This window comes from Xyrauchen texanus, chromosome 19, assembly GCF_025860055.1.
Source record: "Xyrauchen texanus isolate HMW12.3.18 chromosome 19, RBS_HiC_50CHRs, whole genome shotgun sequence".
NCBI classification, from domain to species: Eukaryota; Metazoa; Chordata; class Actinopteri; order Cypriniformes; family Catostomidae; genus Xyrauchen; species Xyrauchen texanus.
Genome location: NC_068294.1, coordinates 36466059 through 36491019, shown reverse-complemented (window position 1 = coordinate 36491019; position 24961 = coordinate 36466059). Strand labels below are relative to the sequence as shown.

At 38.5% G+C, this 24961-nt stretch overlaps 1 protein-coding gene across 1 annotated transcript in view; it reads left to right on the top strand.

The window, feature by feature from the left end:
* The window catches only part of LOC127660033 (AF4/FMR2 family member 2-like), a 263181-nt gene that overhangs the window by 166384 nt on the left and 71836 nt on the right, over nt 1–24961 (top strand). Inside the window, exon 8 of the mRNA XM_052150087.1 lies at nt 21748–21796. Within this exon, the coding sequence (XP_052006047.1) occupies nt 21748–21796 (49 nt within the window). The remainder of the gene's footprint in view (nt 1–21747; nt 21797–24961) is intronic.

Genomic DNA, 24961 nt, shown 5'->3' with positions numbered 1-24961 from the left:
AACAAGTGTGACATCCATTTATAGTATATCCAGGGGATGTCACCAGAAGTCAGTTGTAAATAGAATTGTTTTCAGCTGCACAGGGATTAAAACAGTGAAGAGACATTTTTATTTTATTTAATCTACACCCCAACCAAAACACTAATCTAACCATAACCATTAGTACAGACAAAATACAACCTCATTATCATGCTTGTGATTGTCTATACAAACGGGATTACTTCCTCATTTGAATGGGGATTGAACTGTAGTCTCCCATGCAACTGATGCAGCGTGCTGAGAGTCCTGCCACGAGGGAAAGTAATTGTTGTTGAGCACTTCCAAATATGTCCGCTGGGAGATAGGGGCATGTCAGTGAGTCGGCATATTGTTGCCGATCCTAGGGTACCGTAACTTTCATGCCAACTTCCTGTGTGATCATGTTGGCATAATTTGGCCACTAAAGTGAAAGTTTAACTGTGAAACTGATATTATGTTGTCCTTTTTTCCACTTGGCTTTCTGAGTTAGTGATGACATTTTCTTTTTAAAGTGGAAAAAATTATATGAGTTAACTGTGTAGTTGTGTCAAAATTCTAGCGGTTAGAATCAATGATGAACTCAAACAAATGAGACTATAGCTGAATGTGTGTTACTTTAGAGAGGCAGAGGTGGGGTGAAACTGCAAACAATAGCTGCAGGAATGTTGCATTTTTTACTCGTGGAAGGCACTTAAAGGCCGATCTGGCCCCCAGACCCAGATTTTTTCTCTTCATTCCAAGACTAAAGACCCAAAGCAAGCCTTGAACACAGCTCTTCATGTTTACTGCATGCTGTCCGTCTATGTCTAGTCTTCTTGTGCTGCTCCATTATTCCTTTTCTCCTAAAAATTCACTTGGCTTTTATTCCTTTCAATTACTTGCAAGAATTGTGAGGGGTCGTAAATGATTTAACAAGTCCACATGTTTAGGGATGCAGCCCTTAGGGCAAGAACATTTCTGTCAATACTTGGCTTTGTCCTCATAAGCTGAGTGCATGAAATTAGTTTGAGCGTTTGAATTGTAGAGAAGTCAGGAATAAATAGCTTGTACAATTTCAATAGTTTTTGACAAATAGCCTTTTCAATGACCTTTTTTGACAAATATTGTATTGTTGAATATCTTATGTGTGAACAGTCATTGCTGATGAAAATGCATGAGTGTTGTTCTGTTATTTAAAGCTAAAGTTTGCTGTATGATACTTGTCAAAATGGCACTACAACTGCTCATTGGCATAAAGCTTAACTTTATGCCAATGAGAAGTGCTGTTCTCAATTCTTAAATCAGATCATCTCATGGATCCACATGTGAGAGTTTTTTTAATTATGTAAAATATTGTCTTTGCTAGCTGTTGACATCTCTTAACACATTAAGTATGTGTCGCTAACTCTCTCAAGTCTAAACAACCTCAGGGCAGCAATATTCTTCACACTGTACCAATATGTCAAGACTAAAATGGAGGATTCAAATATGCCATCATATAAACCTTTAGCACTTGAATCTCTCCCACTTGAGCTACAATCATCCATTAGGTGGAAAGTACAGGGGCTTTAATTTGAAGTTTACCGTGGTGAGGAGTCATAAAACGGCAGTTTTGTTCGGCAGATTAGACATTTTGTTACCTCCTCGAGAGTGCCGGTGATAAGCGGTGTAATTTAATCTGTGTCTGATATTAGTCACACTCAACTGCTGCTTTTCCCACAGTCTGTGACAACACGCCAGAGAATACAGCCTGGTGTCAAACACAGAAGGGGGTCGCAAGCCAAGTATAGCTTCAACTCACTGACGTGCACAGAATGGGGGCAGCAGGGGTGCAACCCCTTACCCCTTTCGTTCATAAATGTAAAGTTTCCCTTTTGGTTGTCCAGAAAAAGGGGAGAAAATGTAATAATTAAATTAAAATAGTTAAATAAAACTATAAAAAAACTATGAAAATCTCACAATAATATTTAATAATATTTGTAAATTGCAGGCATATTAAAGAAAATTTAGCAGAGGTGCCTTTAAGAGCACACTACAGCAGATCAGGGGTGGATTCCAATTGCAAGCAGTCCTCCCCATGCCCTATACTCACTCTGAACTGCAGAGCCCTTGAAGTGGGTACTCTGAAGGAAACATGGCATTACTGATTGAATGTACCCTTCGCAAACAGTCTTGTGGAAGGGCCCTCTGTGAAAAGATAAATTTTCTCACTTTCGTTTTGAATGAGTATTCGAGTGGCATCCCGTCCTGCAGCAGTATCCTTCAAGGAAGCAAAAAATGCAGTTTTGAATTTGCCCCAGAGCATTGAAGTGCCGTTACCTCAATCAACAGGTCAGATAAAAAGTCCACTACATGTATTGTGTTGAAAGTTCATCAAAAGAATAATACTCGATTGCTACTGGATTTCCAACATTGCATACCACTAGTGTAGACAGATGTATTAATTGTAATGGTAGCAGTCGTATCACTTTCAGTGATATAAATTAAACTGGTCTTTTATAGAATATTGACTGTCTGGTTCAGCCAAAGCCAGATTGGTTTTGTTGGAAGTAATGAGCCATTAGACTAATCACTTTCAGAAGAATACCATTAAGCCACCACAGTACTGCAGCTCTCTATAGGCATATTACGCAACCTGCGTAGGGCACCAACTACCTAGGGGGGCACCATTATACCCTAGGGCGGCACCACCGGCTGCCCTTACTCACATGTTATTCAAGTGCCCTATAGCATTCGCTGAACACAGTCGATTGCCTCATGCTCACACTTTCTCATAGAGCCTTTGCACCATGCACCAAGTAATATGGTAATGCCATGGTACTGAATGATTGATCATGTTCATATTTCATGATACTGTCATGGTACTCCAAGGCACTTCAAAAATATCATGGTTTTACTATGACACAAACATGAGGTTATCACAGATCATGTCTGAAAATAAATAAATTAAAAAAAGTGTATTACCATGGTGCTTTTTGTGAGAAATATAACAGAATAGGTTATTATTTGTGATAAAGGAAAAATGGAAAACATTATGTACATTATATACTCTGTATTCAAGAAAATGGTTAAATACTCAAAAAGCAAGAAATTAGTTCAGTAATTACAATTACTATTCATAAAAATTTTTAAAAAAAAGTTATCCTTCTGCCCCTGTCACTTCTAAGGTCTGTGCATGTCACTGCCTCAACTGGTAGATTAGATATTCTCAGGGATCTATCTCTGGTAGCATGCTCTGCTCCTGGCACTATGTTGATTGGAATGTATCACTGCCAGCGCGACTCCACCCTCTCCTCCAGAGACTCCTCCTCCAGCAGTCCCATCCGCTCCCCCCAGAGACTCCTTCTCCAGAGGTTCCGTCACCTCTTCTGAGGCTCCTCAAGTGTCTAATCCCAATCCATTTGAGACTCAATTCCCTGATCCTCCTGTGGCTCCACCCACTCCACCTCCCAAATTTCAAATCCCTGATCATCCAGCAGTTCTGCCTACTCCACCTCCAGCTCCTCATCCCAATTCTCAAATGCCTGCTCCTCCTGTGGCTCCGTTCACTCTACCTCCTGAGACTCAACTCCCTGAACCAATTGAGTCCACGTTTCCTTTAGTCTTCGTCGGTTCTTGTTCGTATATCTGTATGTAATGTTACTAGCCAGCATACTGCTGTGGAGTTTAAGTTGCCTTCTTCATATGTTCACTGCCTTCGCTGTATGTTCTTCTTTTCTCGATCTCTCTACCACAAGCAATTCTGTATTGTCTAATTAGCCATTCATTAAATACATTTACATTTACATTTTTGCATTTGGCAGACGCTTTTTATCCAAAGCGACTTACAGTGCACGTATTACAGGGACAATCCCCCCGGAGCAACCTGGATTAAGTGTCTTGCTCAAGGACACAATGGTGGTGGCTGTGGGGATCGAACCAATACATACATTACACAGCATCCATTGAATGTGAAGTCAGAACAGGGGGTCATCAAACTGGAATTAGTTAGGATTAATCAGTCATCAGAAGGAAGAGCAGAGGAAAGTATTAGGTGCTTTCTTCTGAAGGAGGATGAGAATGAATGCTGATGCTGATGGTCTGTTGTCTTCAGCTTTGGAGTCTAATGATGCCTTGATGCTCTGAACTGATCTGATAAGTTAAAATCAGAAAATGAGAACTCTTAAATATTACAGGATTAGGGTTTGGTTAGAGTTAAAACTGTAGGTTTTGCTGCTTCTCAGATATTTTTTTCTTGAGTGATGACCCCAGTAATCTTACAAGTGCCTGCTCTAGAGTTTAAACATGTTTCATTTGTATATATTTCAATATGAAAACATTTTATTTAAAAATTATTCCAAAATGAAATTGTCTGAGCTATTTTATTTATTTATTCACAGATTTTTAGAGAGACATCTGGGACTAAGTTAAATGAGATGTAAGAACTCATTAAGCTACTTGATGATTAATAAGTAATACATTTGCTAATTGGCTGTTGACCTAATTTAATATAATTTAATTTCATGTTACTTTGACTACACTGTGTTTCTTTGGAACCAAAAACAATTTTTATTACACATAGTTAATGGGATTGGAAAAAGCACCATACTTTTTGTTTCCTTATCAAACACTCCGGACATCTTCATGTCCAAGCATACATTTGAATTCATGGAATGCAAGGACTGTCTTTTATCCCTTTTAGACAGCACTTCTAGAAGATAAGCACAGACAATAGAATCCCAGCTCATGAGGGGAAGAAGAGAGGGGACCCAGGGACCCAGCTTATTCATCACAATATTAACATTGACTCTTAATGCGACACTCCTGTCAGCTCTTAATCTGAATTGGAAATGGCTTCGGGCCAGAGAGAGGTTTCCTGATGCAGCCCTCCAGAGCCCCTGTCCATCAGGGACTACTTAATCAAAGTTTTCCTAGGGTGTTGGGATGGGAGAAGATGGGCGTTGTCATTACACTTCCCGCTGTTATGTGCACTTTTCCATCCTCAGATGTTTTAGTTTTTTTTGCCAGTTTAATCTCAACATGTTTCATTCATTTGTTCTTGCCGTCCAACAGCGAGGACTGCAGCCAAGACTGCAAAATTTCCTCAAATTAATTATGAGTCATAAGTGTAATCGTTGTTATCATATTCTCACAGACATTTTTCTCTCATGGTTCAGGTTTACATAAAATGAAATAATTCTCAATCTATGCAAGAATATTTTTTTTTAAACTTTAAAATTTCTATGGTCACAGGTAATATCTATTTTATCAGCTCTTACAAAAAACTACTATGGTGCTACAATGGAAAAATGATGGATTTAGATAGTAATACTGGGCACTGATTAGGCTTGAGATCTATGCCTTTTTCATCCATCGATAATTGGTAGATTTTCCAGATGATTATTGATATATATCTGTATTTTTTCAGCTATAAATAGGGTTGCTCATTGCACAATAGTGTTTGTCTCTTCAGACATATTTCTATTCCAGACAGCTTTAAATTAATAGCAGGGTAAATTAAACGGGATCACACAAGAAATTGCATAATAAACATCTGCATTTCTATAGTTTGCGTTGTTAACCATTTTTGCTAACCTGCAAACTCATCAATAACCTAGTTTCCATCCACTTTTCAAGCTGTTTTGTTGTTGACAATTTGCCGTCTTCTGCCTGTTTCCATTCAAATGGCACCTTGTTGCATAAGTTTTGGTTTCATACAGAAATGTGTGTGTGTGTATCGCTAATTGTGTACCTTTTGCCTCCCAGATGTCCCTCGTTTATTCCCCCAAAGTTTTGGTAAAATGGGGAGAGTACTGAGACAATTCATTGAAATTAGCCAGCTTACTGTCATTTTATTTTCTCAAATAAATGTAATCAGAAGAGTAGGAATTGCAATCAAAAGGGAGCAGTTGGTCTTCTGATAGGTCTGTAATATTGGTCCTGATGTTGCGCCTATCGCAGGTTGCCACCAGTTCCGACCTAAAGGGAATTGGTATGATGCTGTTCAAGCTGGCAACCTGCACCATGTAGTAGGGGAAACTTTCGGGCTTAGGATGAGGACAATTCATCGATGTGTATATGCTGTGTGCACAGCTGTTAAAGTACCATTTCCACAACAAAAATAAAAACATGGTTTTACCAGGGTACCATGTCTAAAAAACATAATAATAATACCATGGTACTGTATAATTTATATTTTCATATTCCATATCATGGTATTTACATACAATGGTACTCTAATATACTGCATTTCAAAGAATACCATGGTCTTGCCATAATGGAAGTTTCCAAAAACTGTGGAATCGGACCATTTCCAAAAATAGTGGTCATCAATGGTAGTATCGTGTCCCAAAAAAACATTCAAATATCATGGTACTTTTTATAGGTGATGGCTGTTACTGAAGTACATTTACATTTATGCATTTGGCAGACGCTTTTATCCAAAGCGACTTACAGTGCACTTATTACAGGGACAATCCCCCCGGAGCAACCTGGAGTTAAGTGCCTTGCTCAAGGACACAATGGTGGTGGCCGTGGGGTTAGAACCAGCAACCTTTTGATTAACAGCCCTGTGCTTTAGCCACTACGCCACCACCACTCCTAGCATGGCAGTAAAGTATTTCGCATTAGGAGCGTTTGGGACCTTCTTTCTTGAGTTGCTTTCGAGACGTGTGCTGTGTTGACAGAACTGGAGCATTGCTGAGTCTCAGGGCAGTGTGCAAGGCTCTCGCCTCCCAAGAAAACACACAATGTATTTATTTACTGCCATGCTAGTCCAAGTGCATTTCCATGTACTCACATGTTATTGAAATGATGATGTTAAAGTTAATTTCCAAGGGGCTACATTAACAGCTTTACCAGGACGAGGTTCCTTGGGGAGCCTCAGAAAGTAATGGAAACGGGTCCTGGGTAACTCAGCGAGTAAAGATGCTGACTACCATCCCTGGGGTCACGAGTTTGAATCCAGGGCATGCTGAGTGACTCCAGCCAGGTCTCTTAAGCAACCAAATTGGCCCGGTTGTTAGGGAGGGTAGAGCCACGTGGTCGCTAAAATGCGGTTCTCGCTCTCAGTGGGGTGCTTGATGAGTTCTGCGTGGATGCAGCGGAGAATAGCGTGAAGCCTCCCCAAATGCTATGTCTCCGTGGTAACGCGCTCAACAAGCCACGTGATAAGATGCGTGGATTAACGGTCTCAGATGTGGAGACAACTGAGATTTGGCCTCCGCCACCCGGATTGAGTCGAGTCACTAAACTACCACGAGGACTTAGAGCACACTGGGAATTGGGCATTCCAAATTGTGGAAAAAAAGAAAAAAGAAAGAAAGAAAGTGATGGAAACACACTTCTATCAGGCCTAGAAAGGAAAAGCAAATATGCTGGACTCAATGTCATGAAGAAATACCTCCTTTTTGTGCATTACCCTTAGTGTATTAACAGTTTGGCACTTTAAACAAGGTGCAACATCATAAAGCTATCAGATAGGGGGTTATTGTTCCATAAAAAACTATACAGCCTTCAAAGTCAATATAATATCCTGTCATAAATGTACATTTATTGCATTCTGTTAGGAGCAATATTTATACATTTATACCTGTGCTGAAAGTTAGCTGGTACTCACTGTCTATTCAGATATGACCAACATGGTAAATCACGATTCACACTTTGCTAGATTAAATATGATTTGTGATAGTTCAGCAAAAATGCGTAGATACTTGCAAATATCTGCAAATGCAGGATTTATGTAATATTTTAGAGCTGTCAATAAATTAATTAAAATCATGTTTTGTGTGTGTGTGTGTGTGTGTGTGTGTGTGTGTGTGTGTGTGTGTGTGTGTGTGTGTGTGTGTGTGTGTGTGTGTGTGTGTGTGTGTGTGTGTGTGTGCTGGTAAATGCTGTTATTTCAGATTGGTGTGTGCTACATTTGCCCTTTAAATATCTGTTTCTTTCATGCATTCAGTTTTAATGCAGGCAGTCTTAACTTTTTATTTATTTACATATGGAAATATCTATATATCATATGCATATGCAAACAACAGGAGTACCGGCTCTCTTTTTGTCTTTATACAGCTTTGATTTACAGGTGAAACTCGAAAAATTAGAATATCGTGCAAAAGTTCATTAATTTCAGTAATTCAACTTAAAAGGTGAAACTAATATATTATATAGACTCATTACAAGCAAAGTAAGATATTTCAAGCCTTTATTTGATATAATTTTGATGATTATGGCTTACAGCTTATGAAAACCTCAAATTCAGAATCTCAGAAAATTAGAATATTACATGAAATCAATAAAAAAAAGGATTTTAAATACAGAAATGTCGGCTCTCTGAAAAGTATAATCATGCATATGTACTCAGTACTTGGTTTGGGCCCCTTTTGCATTAATTACTGCCTCAATGCGGCGTGGCATGGATGCTATCAGCCTGTGGCACTGCTGAGGTGTTATGGAAGACCAAGATGCTTCAATAGCGGCCTTCAGCTCTTCTGCATTGTTTGGTCTCATGTCTCTCATCTTTCTCTTGGCAATGCCCCATAGATTCTCTATGGGGTTCAGGTCAGGCGAGTTTGCTGGCCAATCAAGCACAGTAATACCATGGTCATTGAACCAGGTTTTGGTACTTTTGGCAGTGTGGGCAGGTGCCAAGTCCTGCTGGAAAATGAAGTCAGCATCTCCATAAAGCTTGTCTGCTGAAGGAAGCATGAAGTGCTCTAAAATGTCCCGGTAGACAGCTGCGTTGACTCTGGACTTAATAAAGCACAGTGGACCAACACCAGCCGATGACATGGCTCCCCAAACCAACACAGACTGTGGAAACTTCACACTGGACTTCAAGCATCTTGGATTGTGTGCCTCTCCATTCTTACTCCAGACTCTGGGACCTTGGTTTCCAAATGAGATGCAAAATTTGCTCTCATCAGAAAAGAGGACTTTGGACCACTGAGCAACAGACCAGTTCTTTTTTTCTTTAGCCCAGGTAAGACGTTTGACATTTGAAGCCCATGTCCAGGACCCGTCTGTGTGTGGTGGCTCTTGATGCAGTAACTCCAGCCTCAGTCCACTCCTTGTGAAGCTCCCCACACATTTGAATGGCCTTTTCCTGACAATCCTCTCCAGGCTACGGTCATCCCTGCTGCTTGTGCACCTTTTTCTTCCACACTTTTCCCTTCCACTTAACTTTCTATTAATGTGCTTTGATACAGCACTTTGAGAACATCCAACTTCTTTTGCAATTACCTTTTGAGGCTTTCCCTCCTTGTGGAGGGTGTCAATGATGGTTTTCTGCACAACTGTCAGGTCAGCAGTCTTCCCCATGATTGTGAATTCAACTGAACCAGACTGAGAGACCATTTAAAGGCTCAGGAACCCTTTGCAGGTGTTTAGCTGATTAGAGTGTGACACTTTGAGCCTACAATACTGAACCTTTTCACAATATTCTAATTTTCTGAGATTCTGAATTTGGGGTTTTCATAAGCTGTAAGCCATAATCATCAAAATTATATCAAATAAAGGCTTGAAATATATTACTTTGCTTGTAATGAGTCTATATAATATATTAGTTTCACCTTTTAAGTTGAATTACTGAAATTAATGAACTTTTGCACGATATTCTAATTTTTCGAGTTTCACCTGTATACAAATAGCTTTGCTAGTCATACTTTAGGTTCTTAGATCAGAATCCCTCTCCTTGTTCACCTCTGAATTTTAATATCCAGCGTGGCAGTGTTGACACAGAGTACATGGGCCTGACAGTGGCCCACCCTGTCATTACCCACACACCAAATTTCTCTTGAGCGGGCTTCCCCTCCACCCCCACATATTATCCCCTGGCAGCTCGCTGGAGAAAAGGCTTCTATTGTGGAGCTGTCAAAGCGCTAAGCTAAGTGGGCTAAGGGAAAGCACTCCTTAACAAAGGAGCCTGTCACCATCAAATAACAACAAGAGGAGAGAGCCCAGAGGGGCACTCTTAAATGGCAATTTGACACCTATGGTGGTCGCTGGCAAAAAATAACCTGAGACACGTCTAATAATAGTAGTCATGGGGAGTGAGGGGTTATTATAGAGGTGTGTGACTGAGTGGAATGGGAAAGATTGGGCCAGAAGAACTGGATCAGAATACAGTCATTAAGTGACAAGCTGTCCTGATGAATGATGTCAGTGTGTTAAGAAGAAGGTCAAGGCATGGATTTGTTGCCATTCTGAATGCACCAGTCAAAGGTTAGATGCACTTCTAGCTAAACCCATTTGAAAATCTGAGAATGCATTTGTTATTGTTAGAGTTAATAAGAATCATAGTAGCTCATTTATTTTTGCAGTCAATATTTTATGTTACAATGCAAGACTCCTTAAGCCATGTAGCTCCATGTCATTTTGGCAGGGTCAATCGTCAAGACATGTTCTAAGAACTCAATGCATTCGTCACTAATAGTTTGAGGCACTCATGCTTCCTCTCTTAAGGATGTAAAGACATATTCAGGATTGGGGACACCAAATGTAATAATTTAAAGTTGTTTTAAGCGATTTCAGCCATTCTACTTCCATGAGACTGAGCTGTTGGATTAGCCATGCCCCCTTTTTCCAAAACCCAAAGATACCAAAATGAGCTTTATTGAGAGCAGAAACAGTTGTTAAAAAAAATAATAATTCTTGAGAAACTTTTCATGAATCCGGCCCCAGGAATTGTAGAAAAGTCAAGAAACCCGGCTAATGTAGGTGACATGTCAAAGTTTGCTAAATAAATTCCTTGTTTGTTTATTTGGGCATGGACGGCTATTTGAGAAATACTTGTATTCCTTAGTGTTTACAGCCCAAGACATTCTTGAAATTTCTTGTTCAAACAGCAACAAATCATGCTCTCAGGTTTTTTTGTGGCCACCGTCACCTCATTCTTGCTCACTGTCTAGACCTCATGCTCAGGAAAGCTACTTTGTGATTATTGCATGCACATCAACTTGGGATAAATTGAATTGAACATCCCTGCAAGGCTTTTGAGATCATAATTGGTATTTCTGTCAATGCACTTGAATCTCCCTGGAATTTACCCTTAGTTTAGCTTTGCCTATCAGGGAGCTGGCAGGCAGCTATGGAAACTGGTAGTAGATGCTTCACAATTTGCAAGGTTATCTCTGGGCAACACACAGAACTTTAGTAATGAGCAGCGAGTGTTCCACTTTCACAATTAAGGGAGCATATCTGGCATGCTGCCCATAGTCAACCCTTGAGAAACAGGCCAGAGTCCAGCAGTGATGTGTCACAGGTCTCCTCCTGCCCACCTTCATACTCTACTCTATGGTTGCCTCTTCATACTCTACTCTATGGTTGCCCTCTCTGCCCTCCAAAACATCAGTCTGCTATGTCTGAATATTTGAGCTAAGGGACAGAGGTACACCAATTTGAGCTGGATTTCAAATTGTTCCCTTAACTGTTTTACTACTTTGTTTTGTTTGCTTTTATTTATTGATTTTAATTGAAAGCAGAAAATTATTTTCTTCAGCCATTTATCATTTTTCAGCCTAATTCGATATTGATCTGTTGACAACCCAGATTTCTCTACTTCAAGTGTTATTTTAAAAACTGTTCTCAAGCTCCTATTCTCACTTGTTTATTTATTAGTGATGCATGCTAAGGCAAGCATTAATATTACTATTGATCATAGTTATGAATAGGAATTGGAACAAACACTTGAAGTATGGCAATGGTTTGAATCATGCGGCTGGGTATGAGGAGAGGTGTGTTATAGAGCGCATCAGTCAGGTTTTGGAAGTAAAAATCCCATAATTTTTTTCCATAGGGGATTTGACAATTGACAATAACTTATAAACCTTTAAAGAGGTCTTGTTTGATCTTCAGCCAGATCTTAAAAAGGAATTTATGGACAGTCTAATTTTTTTTTTAGAAATTCCACTATTCATTAAATTCCACTCTACTAATGTAAATAAATGCATATTATTAACAGTGTTTTGTTTTTCATGTTAACATGTTAGTTACAATGGAAGTGTTAAGTGTTATGTAAGATAAAAAGTTTGGCCCCATGACTTCAGGTTTAGCATCTCCCATGTGAGGCCGCATAAGTAGGGAGCTCCACAAATCAGCTTTTCATTTTTGCTTTAACACTTGATACACCATTCTATTTACTCCTCGTGAATTTGTAGGTCACTTCTATCAATTATTGCAATTTTTATTTGAGTTCCAACGATGTCTTCAAAAGCCCAAAGACAAAAGAAGGCCGATTCGGCTGTTGCTGGCGGCTCATCTCTGGAAACGGCTTAGTGTGATGAACATTCCTCGCCTGAGGGTGTTACGATTGTGGCCGCCATTAGCAGGCTTGAAAGTGGAATCCACGTAAAATTGTACGCACATGCCGCTGAAATTCCAGGTTCAATATCCCTGGTATGAGAAGAAATGCACAACACATTTTCATCTTTGAAAGAAGATCTTAAAACCCAGAGTGAGCGCTTAAAACTAACACTCGTTCGAGCCTACGGTTGATTCTCTTCAGAAAGAGTTTGCTTCACTGCAAGCTTAGTGCATCTGTGTAGAGTGCTGTTGCATCAGATCTAATCTTCATCTGGTGGGAGTCCCGGAAGGTTTGGAGGGCCAACAACCATCAAAGTTCGGGGCAGGTGCTTTGGCGTAAAAATTTTATCTGCCTGAACCTCCACTCTTTGCTTGCGCTCATCGCACACTTGCACCGAAAACTGCAGAGGGTAGCCGTCTGCGAGCCTTCATTATTTTTTTCATCGCTACGATATTAAGGAGGATATCTGGCGAAAATCGAGCCGGGTGGGCAGCTTAAAGTTTAGAGACAAAACTGTGTTCGTCTTCCAAGACTTTCCGCCTGAGATTGCCAAGAAGCGGACCGCTTACTATGAGGTGAATCATCTACTGAGGTCCATGTCAGATGTTAAGTACGGTCTAAAGGGTCTCACCGGCTTCAGAATCACAAAGAACAGCGCTGAACACAAATTTGATACTCTGGTCACGGCAATGGCTTTTGTGAAACAACAACTTCTACCTGCTTGAATAGGCAAAAATTCAAGAATTTAATTCTCTCTGTTTTTTTTAATGATTGTTTATTTGTATTAGATTGCATTCGCTCTAATTGTTATTTGTTTGCGAAGATGCATCCGAGGTAGTAAACACAATATCTTGCACGCACTTTGGGGTTTTTCCTCAGGGTAGCGTACACTCTAGTTTCTACTTGGGTTTCACTTCTAGAAACTTGGGTTTCACTTTTCTTTTTTCTTTTTCTTCTTTTTCTTTAAATGATGGGTGGTAGGGCTAATGAAGATGGGTTGTGAGATGGGTTAGCTGGAACTGTAAAATTTTGAATAATCCAGTTAAGCGTAATAAGTTTCTGATCCATCTTGAAAAACTGAAAGCCAATTTTGTGCTTCTTCAAGAAAATCACCTCAGTTCTTCTGACCATTTTAGATTTAAATAAGACTGGATGGAGCAAGTGAATGATGCCAGGAATTAGTTTTTACGTGCTAAACATAGGGTCTATGAGTTTGGTGATAAGACAGGTAAATTGTTAACTTATATTCACAAATCGCAAAAGTTACGTTTGATACCCCATCTTAGTTTATCTTTAGGAATTACTACCACTGACTATAAATATATAAACTCTCAATTTAAACAATACTATGCAAATTTGAACACCTCTGAATCCACCTAAGATTCATTTTTAATGAATAATGTTTAGATAAATTAGATTTCCCCACTGTAGAGAAGACCTTACGTGGGTATAGGATGAGGATATGCAAATTGAAGAATTTCATCGAAGAATCCCCCTTGTCTGCAGATCTTGTCGTCCCATATCTATTTTAAATTGTGACTACAAGATACTAGCTAAAATATTATGTATTCGGCTTGAAAAACTTTGCTAAGAGTAATTTCACCTGATCAAACTGGTTTTGTTCAAGACAGACATGCTTTTTTTAATATTAGGTGTCTTCACCTCATTCCAATAATAATAAAAATAATAAAGTTGTGGTCTCACTAGAACAGGAGTGGGGAACCTTTTTTCCATTAAGGGCCATTTGAGTATTTACGAAATTATTCGCGTGCCATACAATTGCTTGAAATTTCTGATTGTGGGTTGAAATTAATGTATGCATTCAGTTACGTGCTCACACATCAAAAACACTAAAAGTTCTGTCTATTATACAATATTTTGTGTTGTTATCATTTAAAATAATTTGTAAACATTATTTGAAAGGAATAGTTTTTTCAGGTTATTGAATCAAGGCCATTTTTCTGCTTTTCAAATAATTTGACCGAATCAAGTAGGACTATCTTATAAATGTTTTGGAGAGGTTTGGATTTAGTCTAAAATTAGTTTCTTGGATAAAGCTTCTTTATGCCACTCCCAAAGCATCTGTACGCTCAAACAATATTATTTCAGATATTTTCCACTATATCGGGGCATTTGAACCGTATTGAACCCCTGGCAATTGCACTACGTGCTGACTCAGAGGTGCAAGGTATTTTCCGTGCTGGCTTAGAACAAAAAGTTTCTTTATATGCAGGTGATCTTATTTTATTTATATCCAATCCCTTTGTCACAATTTCTCAAGTACTTCTAATACTGGACTCATTTAGTACTTTTTCGGGTTATATGTTGAATTTTTGAGCGAATTGTTTCCAGTGAATTCTGCCTCATTAAGTATATCATATTACATTTTCCAATTCAGGGTTGTTAATAACCAGTTTAGCTACATAGACATGCTAACTTATTTAACGCCAATTTTAGCCCTTTATTTGATCTCACAAATGCTGTTTTTATCATGGAAGCCCCTTCCTCTCGCTCTGATAGGAAGGGTAAATGCAGTTAAAGTGAACATTCTTCCCAAATTTTTATATTTTTTTCAATGTTTACCCATATTTATTCCTAAGTCATTTTTCTTCTGTCTGGAAAAAAACTCTCTCTTCATTTATTTGGAATAACAAGGCAAGGTGAATAAGTCTAAAGCATCTTGTTAAGCCAAAGGAGGTGGGAGGTTTGGCTTTGCCTAACATTCAAACTTACTGCTGGGCAGACAAATTTAGAAAACTATTGCAATCATGTAAACATCTCTGGGTGCAAATAGAGGTTAACATCTATGCTCTGTTCTGCTATCACTCCTAGTCATAGTATTTTGATTAAGAATCCAATTGTTAAACATTCTGTGAGGATTTGGACTCAGTTCTGCAGAGCTCTTGAGCTTAAGTTTCTTTTTCAGCTGCACCCATTGCCAATAATGTTTCCTTTCCACCCTCTCTTTTTGATGGGGCTTTCAATATATGGAAGTTGCCAGGTCTAATTATAATTGATCAACTATTTATAGACCAGCGGTTTTCAAACTGGGGTCCGCAAGAGGGAGCTGGGGGGTCCGCGAAAAACTTGACAGAAAAAAAAGATATATGTAAGATTATAATTTTTTTTTACATAATTAATTTTTTAACTTAAAGATGTTAATAACCAAATCAACATACAGTTTCGTGGTGTATAAGAGTGGTTCCTTGTAACGTGTTTATCCCAAAATACTTTGCGCTATTTACGTTTCGCACTTATATTAAGGTGAACGGCGCAATTAGCGGCTAAGTACATGCTCTACAAATGATGGAAAGATTTTTGAATAATCACGCTCCTGCAAGCAGTTCGTGTCAATCTGACTTGGCGAACGCTAAACAAAAAACTACAAAATATGACAAATCTTACGTTACGTTTGGTTTTACCTGTATGTTAAAGCAGGGAGTCGAGAGACCCCAGTGTGTGCTCTGTCAAGAGATTCTCTCCAATGAGTGCATGAAACCATCCAAGCTCAAACGCCATCTACAGCAGAAACATCCCAGTGAGGCAGGAAAGTCCACTGACTATTTCAAACATCAGGAGTTGTGTTTGGCCTGGCAGACTAGTACTTTTCGGCAGCAAGCATCGGTCCCTGGGAGGAGTTTGAAGGCATCCTATTTGGCATCACTCCACATCGCGCGTGCTAAGAAGCCACACACGATTGGCGAAGCATTATTATTATCAGCTACTAAAGACATTGTCAGGGAGTTATTTGGAGAGGAAGCGGCACGGAAAGTAGATTGTGTGCCTTTGTCGGACAATACAGTGAGCAGACGCATAGGTGAAATGTCCAATGATATTGTTTCGCAGCTCAAGTGCAAGCCAGTGAATATTTTGCACTGCAGTTAGATGAAAGCACTGATGTTGCAAATCAAGCACAGCTTATGGTCTACATTCGTTTCCTCGGGCAGGATAAATTTATCGAGGAACTTCTTTTTTGTAGACCCCTTGAAGGCAGAACCACAGGGCAGGACATATTTAATATGATGGATCAGGTTATGATGGTCAATTCAATAAACTGGTCTCGGTGTGTTAGTGTGTGCACTGATGGTGCTGCCGCTATGACCGGTAAGCGCAGTGGTGTGGTGACCCTGATCAAAGCGAAAGCCCCCAATGCTGTTGCCACACACTGTGTGCTTCACCGTGAGGCTCTTGTGGCCAAACGTATTGATGATGATTTCCATCTCGTGCTGAGGGATGTAGTTAAAACTGTGAACTATATAAAATCACACCCCTTGAAACACAGACTATTCGGTTTACTCTGCAAAGAAATGGGTGCTGATTATGAGAGCTTGCTGCTTCACTCAGAGGTTCGCCGGCTTTCCTGCGGCGCTGTGTTAAATCGCGTGTATGCGCTGCGCAAAGAGCTGAGAGAGTTTCTCTCTGGTGAAAAATCTGAGCTTGTCAGCTGTTTTGAAGATGGCTCATGGATACTGAAGTTGTCATACATGGCAGATTTTTTCTAGCATCTCAGTGTCCTCAATCAGAGCATGCAAGGGCACAACGTTCACATACTGAACGCACAAGATAAGGTGCACGCATTCACGCGTTCACGCAAATATTATCTCTGTGGGAAAGCAAACTGAAAGAGGGAGTTACAGAAATGTTTCCTCTCTATAACCAGGAGTGCATCTCCTCCACTGCTGACAACATCACACCCATAATCCAGTCTCACCTGTCACATCTTCAGGGCTATTTTAAACAATATTTCCCAGATTTGAACAACACCCAAAAGGCGGTGCAGCGGTTAGCACTGTCACCTCACAGCAAGAAGGTCATGGGTTCAAACCCTGGTTGCCCCGGCCTTTCTGTGTGGAGTTTGCATGTTCTCCCCGTGTCTGCGTGGGTTCTCTCCGGGTACTCCGGCTTCCTCCCACCATCCAAAAGACATGCAGGCTAGGTTAATTGGTGTCTCCAAAAAAATTGCCCTAGATGTGGATGTGGATGTGGATGTGGATGTGGAGGTGAGTGTGAGTGTATGTCTGTCTATGTGTGGCCCTGCGATGGACTGGCGACCTGTCCAGGGTGTCCCCCGCCTTTCACCCAATGTTAGCTGGGATAGGCTCCAGCCCCCCGCGACCCTGTACACAGGATAAGCGTTTGACGATGGATGGATGGATGGATGGATGGATGAACAACACCCACATGGACTATGTTAGAAACCCATTTGCACCAGGAATTGGCACTCATCTGGATCTAGCAGCCCAAGAGCAACTGATTGATTTGACAAATGAGGGAGGGATAAAAACAAAGTTCCCCTGCCTTCCTCTGTCAGAGTTTTGGATGTTTGTGAGAAAGGACTACCCTGTTTTGTCTGAGAAGGCAATAAAGTGTCTTTTACCATTTGCCACAACCTACATGTGTGAAGCTGGATTTTTAGCACTGAAAGTACTTCAGTCCAAGCACCGGGCCCATCTGGATGTCGAAAGTGACATGCGCCTGGCTCTCACTAAAATGAAACCACGCATTGACAAACTGTGTAGAAGCCACCAGGCTCATCCATCCCATTAGGACATCTTTAATCATTGAATGTGGTGTTGTTTAGTTTGATTCACATGTTTGAATATGCAAATGCTGCCCTTCAATGCTGCCCATCTACCAGTGCATTAATACTGTGAAAAAATGTACCCTGTTCAGTTAATGTATATATGTTTTAATTGTTCAGAAATACAAAAAATTACAGAAGCTACATATAATTGTTAATTGTGAGAAGCCAAATAATAAAAGAAAATTGTTATTGAAACTCAAATTTCATATTTACGTTTATTGTAATATGAATTTAAATATGTCTTTACATTATATACAATTATTTATTAAAAAATACATTGTTACCTTTATATTTTAGCTAAGGGGGTCCCCAGAATGTAATCATCATATTTGGGGGACCTTGTGATTAAAAAGTTTGAAAACCCCTGTTATAGACAATAATTTTTCTTCGTTTGTTCAAAAGATACATTTTCTTTGTCTAATTCCCATTTATTCCGATATTTTCAAACTCTGAGATTTGCCCGTAAACATCTCCCGGAGTTCCCCTCTGCCCCTCCTAGTGGTGTCCTGGACTGTATTTTAAATCAGCATAAATGTATAAGGGGTGCCATTTCAAAGATTTATTGTAAAATTAATAACAATCAAACCCCATCTAATAGGTCATAAAAAGCTCTCTGGGATGAGGACTTAAGGATTATATTAGAAAATGAAACTTGGGATACCATCTTAAAATTATACATTCTTCTTCAGTTAGCTCTAGGCATAGGCTTATTCAATTTAAGGTAGTGCATTGTATTCATTGGTCTGGGGTGCAACTCCGCAACTCCGATATTTCCAGATTTGGACCCCACCTGTTCATGCTGTATTGTGGAACCAGCCTCTCTGTTTCATTATTTTTGGTCCTTTATTTGGGGTTCTTCCAGAAAATGTTGAACTGACAACTTTAGAGATTGATAATATTGCACTTTGCACATTGTTGGCTTGTTTGACGACTTATACTAATTAATTGGATGCTGCCATCTCCACCAACCTATCGTCAGTGGGTTTTTGTCCTACTTTTTGCCCTCAAACTTAAGAAGAAGTATTTGGAGTCAAAATAAAACCCAATCTCTTTATAAAACCCATTTTTTATATTATATGTTCATATGTATGTGGGCATTTATTATGCTTGTTTATTTTGTTTACTCTTTTTTTTTAACCACTTTCTTAATTCTGTAACAATTAGATGTTTATATTAAGCCTTGAAAAGTTTATTTGCTTTCCTTATTAAAAAAAAGACTTTGCAATTTCATCTTCATGCTGTTCATAACGCTTGTAGCCTTTATTTAGCCTTTAGAGTTTAATACTAACAAGGAGAGTACCTGTACTTTTTTCTTCCACTTCATGCACTGGCTGAAGTACACACCAAAATTCTGAAACAAATTTGGTTCATTAGCATTTTGGATCCTTCTCACCCAATGAAACTCTGAAGTAATGAGTGGTGACACTAAGGAAAAGCACACCAGCTCTTTTTTCTTATTTCATGTGCTAATGGTTACAATGTTTAGAGGTTGTCGCCAGTTAGTTGTTTTTCTTGGCCTTGCCTCTATTTCATTAACCTGCAATTCATTTAGACACTATGCTGAACATTTTGTTGGTTTAAGTTTAAACTATATAGTCATTTGTAAGTAAGAACACATTATTGTGAATTTTGTAACTTTTTTGTTGTGGATGCTCAGGTTTTTTGGTGAACACAGGTCACTACTATAGTCTTTGCATTTGTTGGCAGAGGCAGCAATGAACAATTGCTATGCTGTTATGAATTGAGGCAGCAAAATCAATGCAGGGAAAGCCGAAATAATCAATAACTTGATCAAGAAAGCTGTTTAAAGGTCTCAGACATCCTCAAAAACACCTTCCATCCACTCTACACGACTGTTGTACAATGGAACATGTTAGCAAAATCAGTTCCCTCAGCAGTTTACAATGGAAGGTTTTCACACGATTTTCTTCCCTGCTGCCATTGACTTCCTGTGCTTTAGTCATTATATTGATTTATCTTTTTTCCAAAGTCATTTTTTATCAATAAATCACTTATCATCCAGAATATATGTTGGGTAGACAAAGTAATGGAAATACTACATGAAAAAGGATCATACAGATGCACGTGCCAATGTGAGAGAACAATTTAGTTTGGTTACTAATTAGCAATATGTCAGCATTAGACTTGGTCTGATAATCAGTCATTTTATATGCGAGTTATGAAAGTAGATAGAGACTTTTAATAGCGTATCAAAGTGGTGAATTGTTTGCCGTTCAGATTTCAAGTGCAATGGACTCAAACGCATAATGATGTACTACGTCAAAGTGGATGGTGTCAAAAACAATTATGAACATCAGAACAATGATGAACAGCAGTGAAAATCAAAGCTTGTGAACAAAGATAACTGGTCACGTCACAAAATAATTGCTAAATACTGCAAAAGTATCCTACGGCTTTAAGAATGACATGGACATAAATAAGTCTATCATATATCAATCTAACTATCTATCATATATCAATTTTAAATTAAAATACACAAGAAATGTAGCACTTCTGATAATACAGTATATCTTTATTTTGTATGACTTGTACATAGATGTAACTGTGAAAGATAGCCCTTTGTACATCTAATAGCTTTTCAACACATCTGTCTGACAGTGTGGATAGATTTATTTATTTTCAATCCTATATAGCATAAATCCATGTTTTACACATTCTGTGGTTGCAAGGTTTATTTAGCAAAGTGAAAACATCGAATCAATTAGCCTTAAGTTTTTTCTTATGCAATAATGATTGGTGTTTGTATTAGAGTGCTTTCTTTTAAGTTGCCTAAGAAAGGCTAATTGTTTGTGTGAATGCCCACTTTTGAATGAGGCATTGTGTTGAATCCCACATACTGTTGTTGATTCAACTCAAAATGATGACTATACAGCTTCCCAGAATCCATCAGTCTGATTTGTGGAAAGTATATTTATCTATATTTGCCCTTATCATTCCATGCTCCAATTTATTGTCTGCTATTCTGTTCTGAGGTTTTACTGAACTGTATCCCTTTGGGAGAGAAAATGTTGCATAATTTATTATATACAGACATATAGACTACAAACAACAACATGCTGTATACAAACCATACCTGCAAATTATTTTTTTGCTGAAAGCTTTTAAGGCAGTACACTTTCTGCACCTGGTTTCCTATGTAGGGCTTTCTGAACATCTGTTAGATATTATGCTGGTAATGACTGGTAGTTTTGTTCAAAGATCTCCACAGTCTACAATCCTGCACGACAGCTTAGGTAATACAAAACTAAACCATAAACACATTTTCTTCTTATAAAGGGCTTTTATTGTTTTTCGTTTTAAGGAAACATTCATCTGTTTGCCTTTATTTTATGGCTGTGGTGTGTTCTGGTGGCAATCAGGCCTTTAGAGAATGTCCATACAGACACATGTGTCAACAAGCTCTCTGGATGATGTCATTGCTATCTATTAATGTTTGTCACATTACATCATGTTCTATGTTATACTTTTACACTGTCAAGCATTGACGCTATCTCCATACTGTATGTTAGATCTTTCAGAAGCATATGTTACATATAGGTTTCTATGGAGTTAGGCAGTATGGCTTTGATTTAATAATTTTAGGGATTTACAGCCTCAGTCACCATTCACTTTCATTGTATGGAAAAACAAATATGCAATGAAAGTGAACGTTACTGAGGCTAACATAATTTTTATCATCTCCTTTTGAGTTCCACAGAAGAAAGAAAGTCAAATAGGTTGTAACAACATGAGGGTGATTTTCCAATTTGGGGTGGACTATACCTTTAAGGAGGGTGATAAACAGAAAGCTTTTTCTCTTAATTTAATGTAATGCAAAAATTGGGAGGAATTCTATGTAATTAAATGTTTGCTGTGTTCACTTTTGCAGAATGCTTGAGGATGACCTGAAAATCAGCAGTGATGAAGACACCGAACAGGTAAATAAACCATATTAGAAACAAGTTAGTGTTGAATTTCATGTCAAAATATTGTTTATGCTTGATTGAAGATCTCACCCAAGTGGAGACAGATTGTTACAACGTAACACATTTTATCAATTACAGATGCATCTCCACATATGTCATTAGAATGATACACACAAACATCTGTCAGCACACACGTTAACATCAATGGAACCACTGCAAACAATGAAACCCAATCCTAAAACAAGTCATTTAAAAAATAAATGTCTCACATCTAGCTGGTTTTTGATGATCTTGTACCCATAGAATTTGAAACTATCAAGGATTTTGACAAAAACAAATAACATGTGGCACGAACCTGCTATTTTTGCTGAATGTAGCACACACACACACACTTACACAAATTTAAACATATACTGCCATTTACAGTATGTACATATACAATTATACAGTATGCTTAGAATCATATGCCACAAATACAGTCATCTCCAAGCCCTCTATTAGGTTTAAGGTTTGGGTAAGTGATTATACTTTATGGTTGACCAACACAAATTAGGTATTATTTCAAACCTTAGAATGAAAGCTAATGTCCAATGCATGCACTCATTATGACCAAAACTGAACAAGTGCTTTGAAATTTGCAGACAAATCAGAAGTGTTCCAATTTATTATTATTTGTTTTATTATTTATTGCACTGTACATATTATTGCAATCAGTAAAAACATAAAACTCATCATATTGCCATATGTCATGTGTTTTTGGAAAGCTCTCAAACAGTAGAATACAACCATATAAATATATAGAGAAAGAGAAAAGAAAATTATACAAAAATATAGCGAGTAATAGCTAAGTATATGTCTTTGACAATTATGTTGGTATTGCTTATATGCTGCTTTTTCACTTATAACTTTATGAAAAATAAACGGAAAATAAAAACCATATACATGTAGGTTTTACTTGTGGATTATCTTTCAAGCAAGCTATGCATCTATGCATCTCTCAAGGTAATCGGATGCATAGATAATCTACACAAAGCACAATGTTACATATGGCCACCAAAAGATCAGATGGCACTCATTCTGTGAAATATCTTTACTAAAATAATGTCTCCATGCTTTGCACACCTTTAGTCATTGTTGTATTTGCATGTGTAATTAGTTCATATGTACAATTATCGTGTTTTATTTGTTTGGAGAGGCTTTTGTACACATGGAGATGTTTTTGGATACTTTGATAAATAATTTTTGTAAAGCTATAACTATTGATTGCTTTGTCGTATCAACACACATTTTTTTCTCAGATACAGTTAACATGATTTGGAACAAAATAAAAGCAGTTTTCTGAGCCAACTTATTTACAGAGTTATATATAATGTCATATAAGACAATTATTTAAAAAAAAGTACATTTTTGGTTCAATTTCTTCTTTTTTTTTGTTTTGTTTCTTAAGCTGAGAGTATCAAAATGTATCATAATCTATATTATTAAAAAAAAATTTACAGTGATACCAAACACTTGATCCTCCTTGATTTGTTTTGTTTGTTTGTTTTTTGTCAAGTTACAAGCCTTTAATTTTGTGTATGCCACTGAAACGGGAAATCTTGAAAACACTTTCAGAGCAAGAAACATTTTAATAACATACTTCAAAGCCCCAAAAACATGTACTTACATTGTAAGTGGGCCTAAGTGTAAAACAATATTCAAAATATATGTTCAGTATTTCAGTGTTTTAAGTCCTGTGTTGATTTTACCAGACAGTGTGCTAAACCACTTTGTCACACTGTCTTTTTGGAAAGGCTGATGTGATCAGAATCGCCTCACAAAAAATAAAAACCTCCGTCTTCCTTTTTACACAACTCATAAAACAAGTGCCCAAATCCACCTCCTACACATAGTGGAGAAAAAGTGACTTTCATAGCAGTTCACTAACATGTGTGTTTGTATGTGTACGTATGTATGTATGCTGCATGTGGGTTTACCTACTCATGGCACCTCCAACAGCAAAAGCCCCCAACCACGTTGCCGAGCAACATCCATCTGCGAGCAGGATGGAATGATCCCAAATTCCCCACTGAGAGGGAAACAGCAATAATAACAGAGCCTCTGACAGATGATCTGAGTTGTTTCATCTAATACACTGTGAAGAACAGTGGCTCCCTCCCTGAATGATAAATGGACTGTACACAGATCAATGGGTGCATTTTTAAAGCCAAAACCTGCATTCCTGCCACTGTGGCTGCCCAGGTAGCAGTAGCCTAGCAGTGTGTTCACATGTAAGGGTAGATATCTCAATACATCCCCATTTACAATAGCCATTATGTGCCAGTAAAGAACTCGCTCATTGACGCCAACTAAAAGAGTCACTGTGACACAAGCTTACAGATCTGACCTAATAAACTGCAAAATGTCATAGAGGAACATTGGTTTAGAAATTGATTTTTATTGAGTGAAGTATATATATATATATATATATATATTGGGTGACCAGATTCCTGCTTGTGGAAAACGAGACGGCCTCCCAGACGTATCCTTACCTAGATCAATTTGAAGTAGAGGGTGCATCCGCATCTGTAACTGTTGTCACCTTGTACTTTTCGCTAGCAGCATTTTTTCTCAGTGTGCACTTGTCTTTCAAGAGTTTATCGTAAAATGTAGAGCAGTCCAGTCCAAAATTAAGACGTACAAAAAGCATTGCCTTCAGACTGTTACGCTGATTCGAGATTTATCCGGTGTCCATGCTGCATTCATTAATGAGAAAACACGTTCCGCAGATGCAGATGTCCCAGGCAGGCAGGTTCCCTGTTCAACTCCAAGACCTAGGCTAAGAATCCAAAGTTGATGGTCTTCCTCTCCAGCTCATGAAAAACATCTGTCCATCTCTCAGACACGGCTCATGTTCCACTCAGTGATGCGACGAGTGACAATGTTTTCCATGCAAGCCCACTCATCGAAAAGCATGGTTTCATCAATCAAACTGAGAGCTGCGATTCTAGAATAGAAGTGTTTGAGGCTGCTCTGAATGTCTTTCCACTATGGGATGTCTCTCAGTAGGGCCCTCTCAAGTTTTTCTGTTCTCCAATGAGTGGCTCCAATTTTGGAGGTAATCCATCGATGCTGAATATAAATGTCTCACTGCACAAAAGAAATCATCCGCTCGCATGTCACCAGCTTCAACCAGGG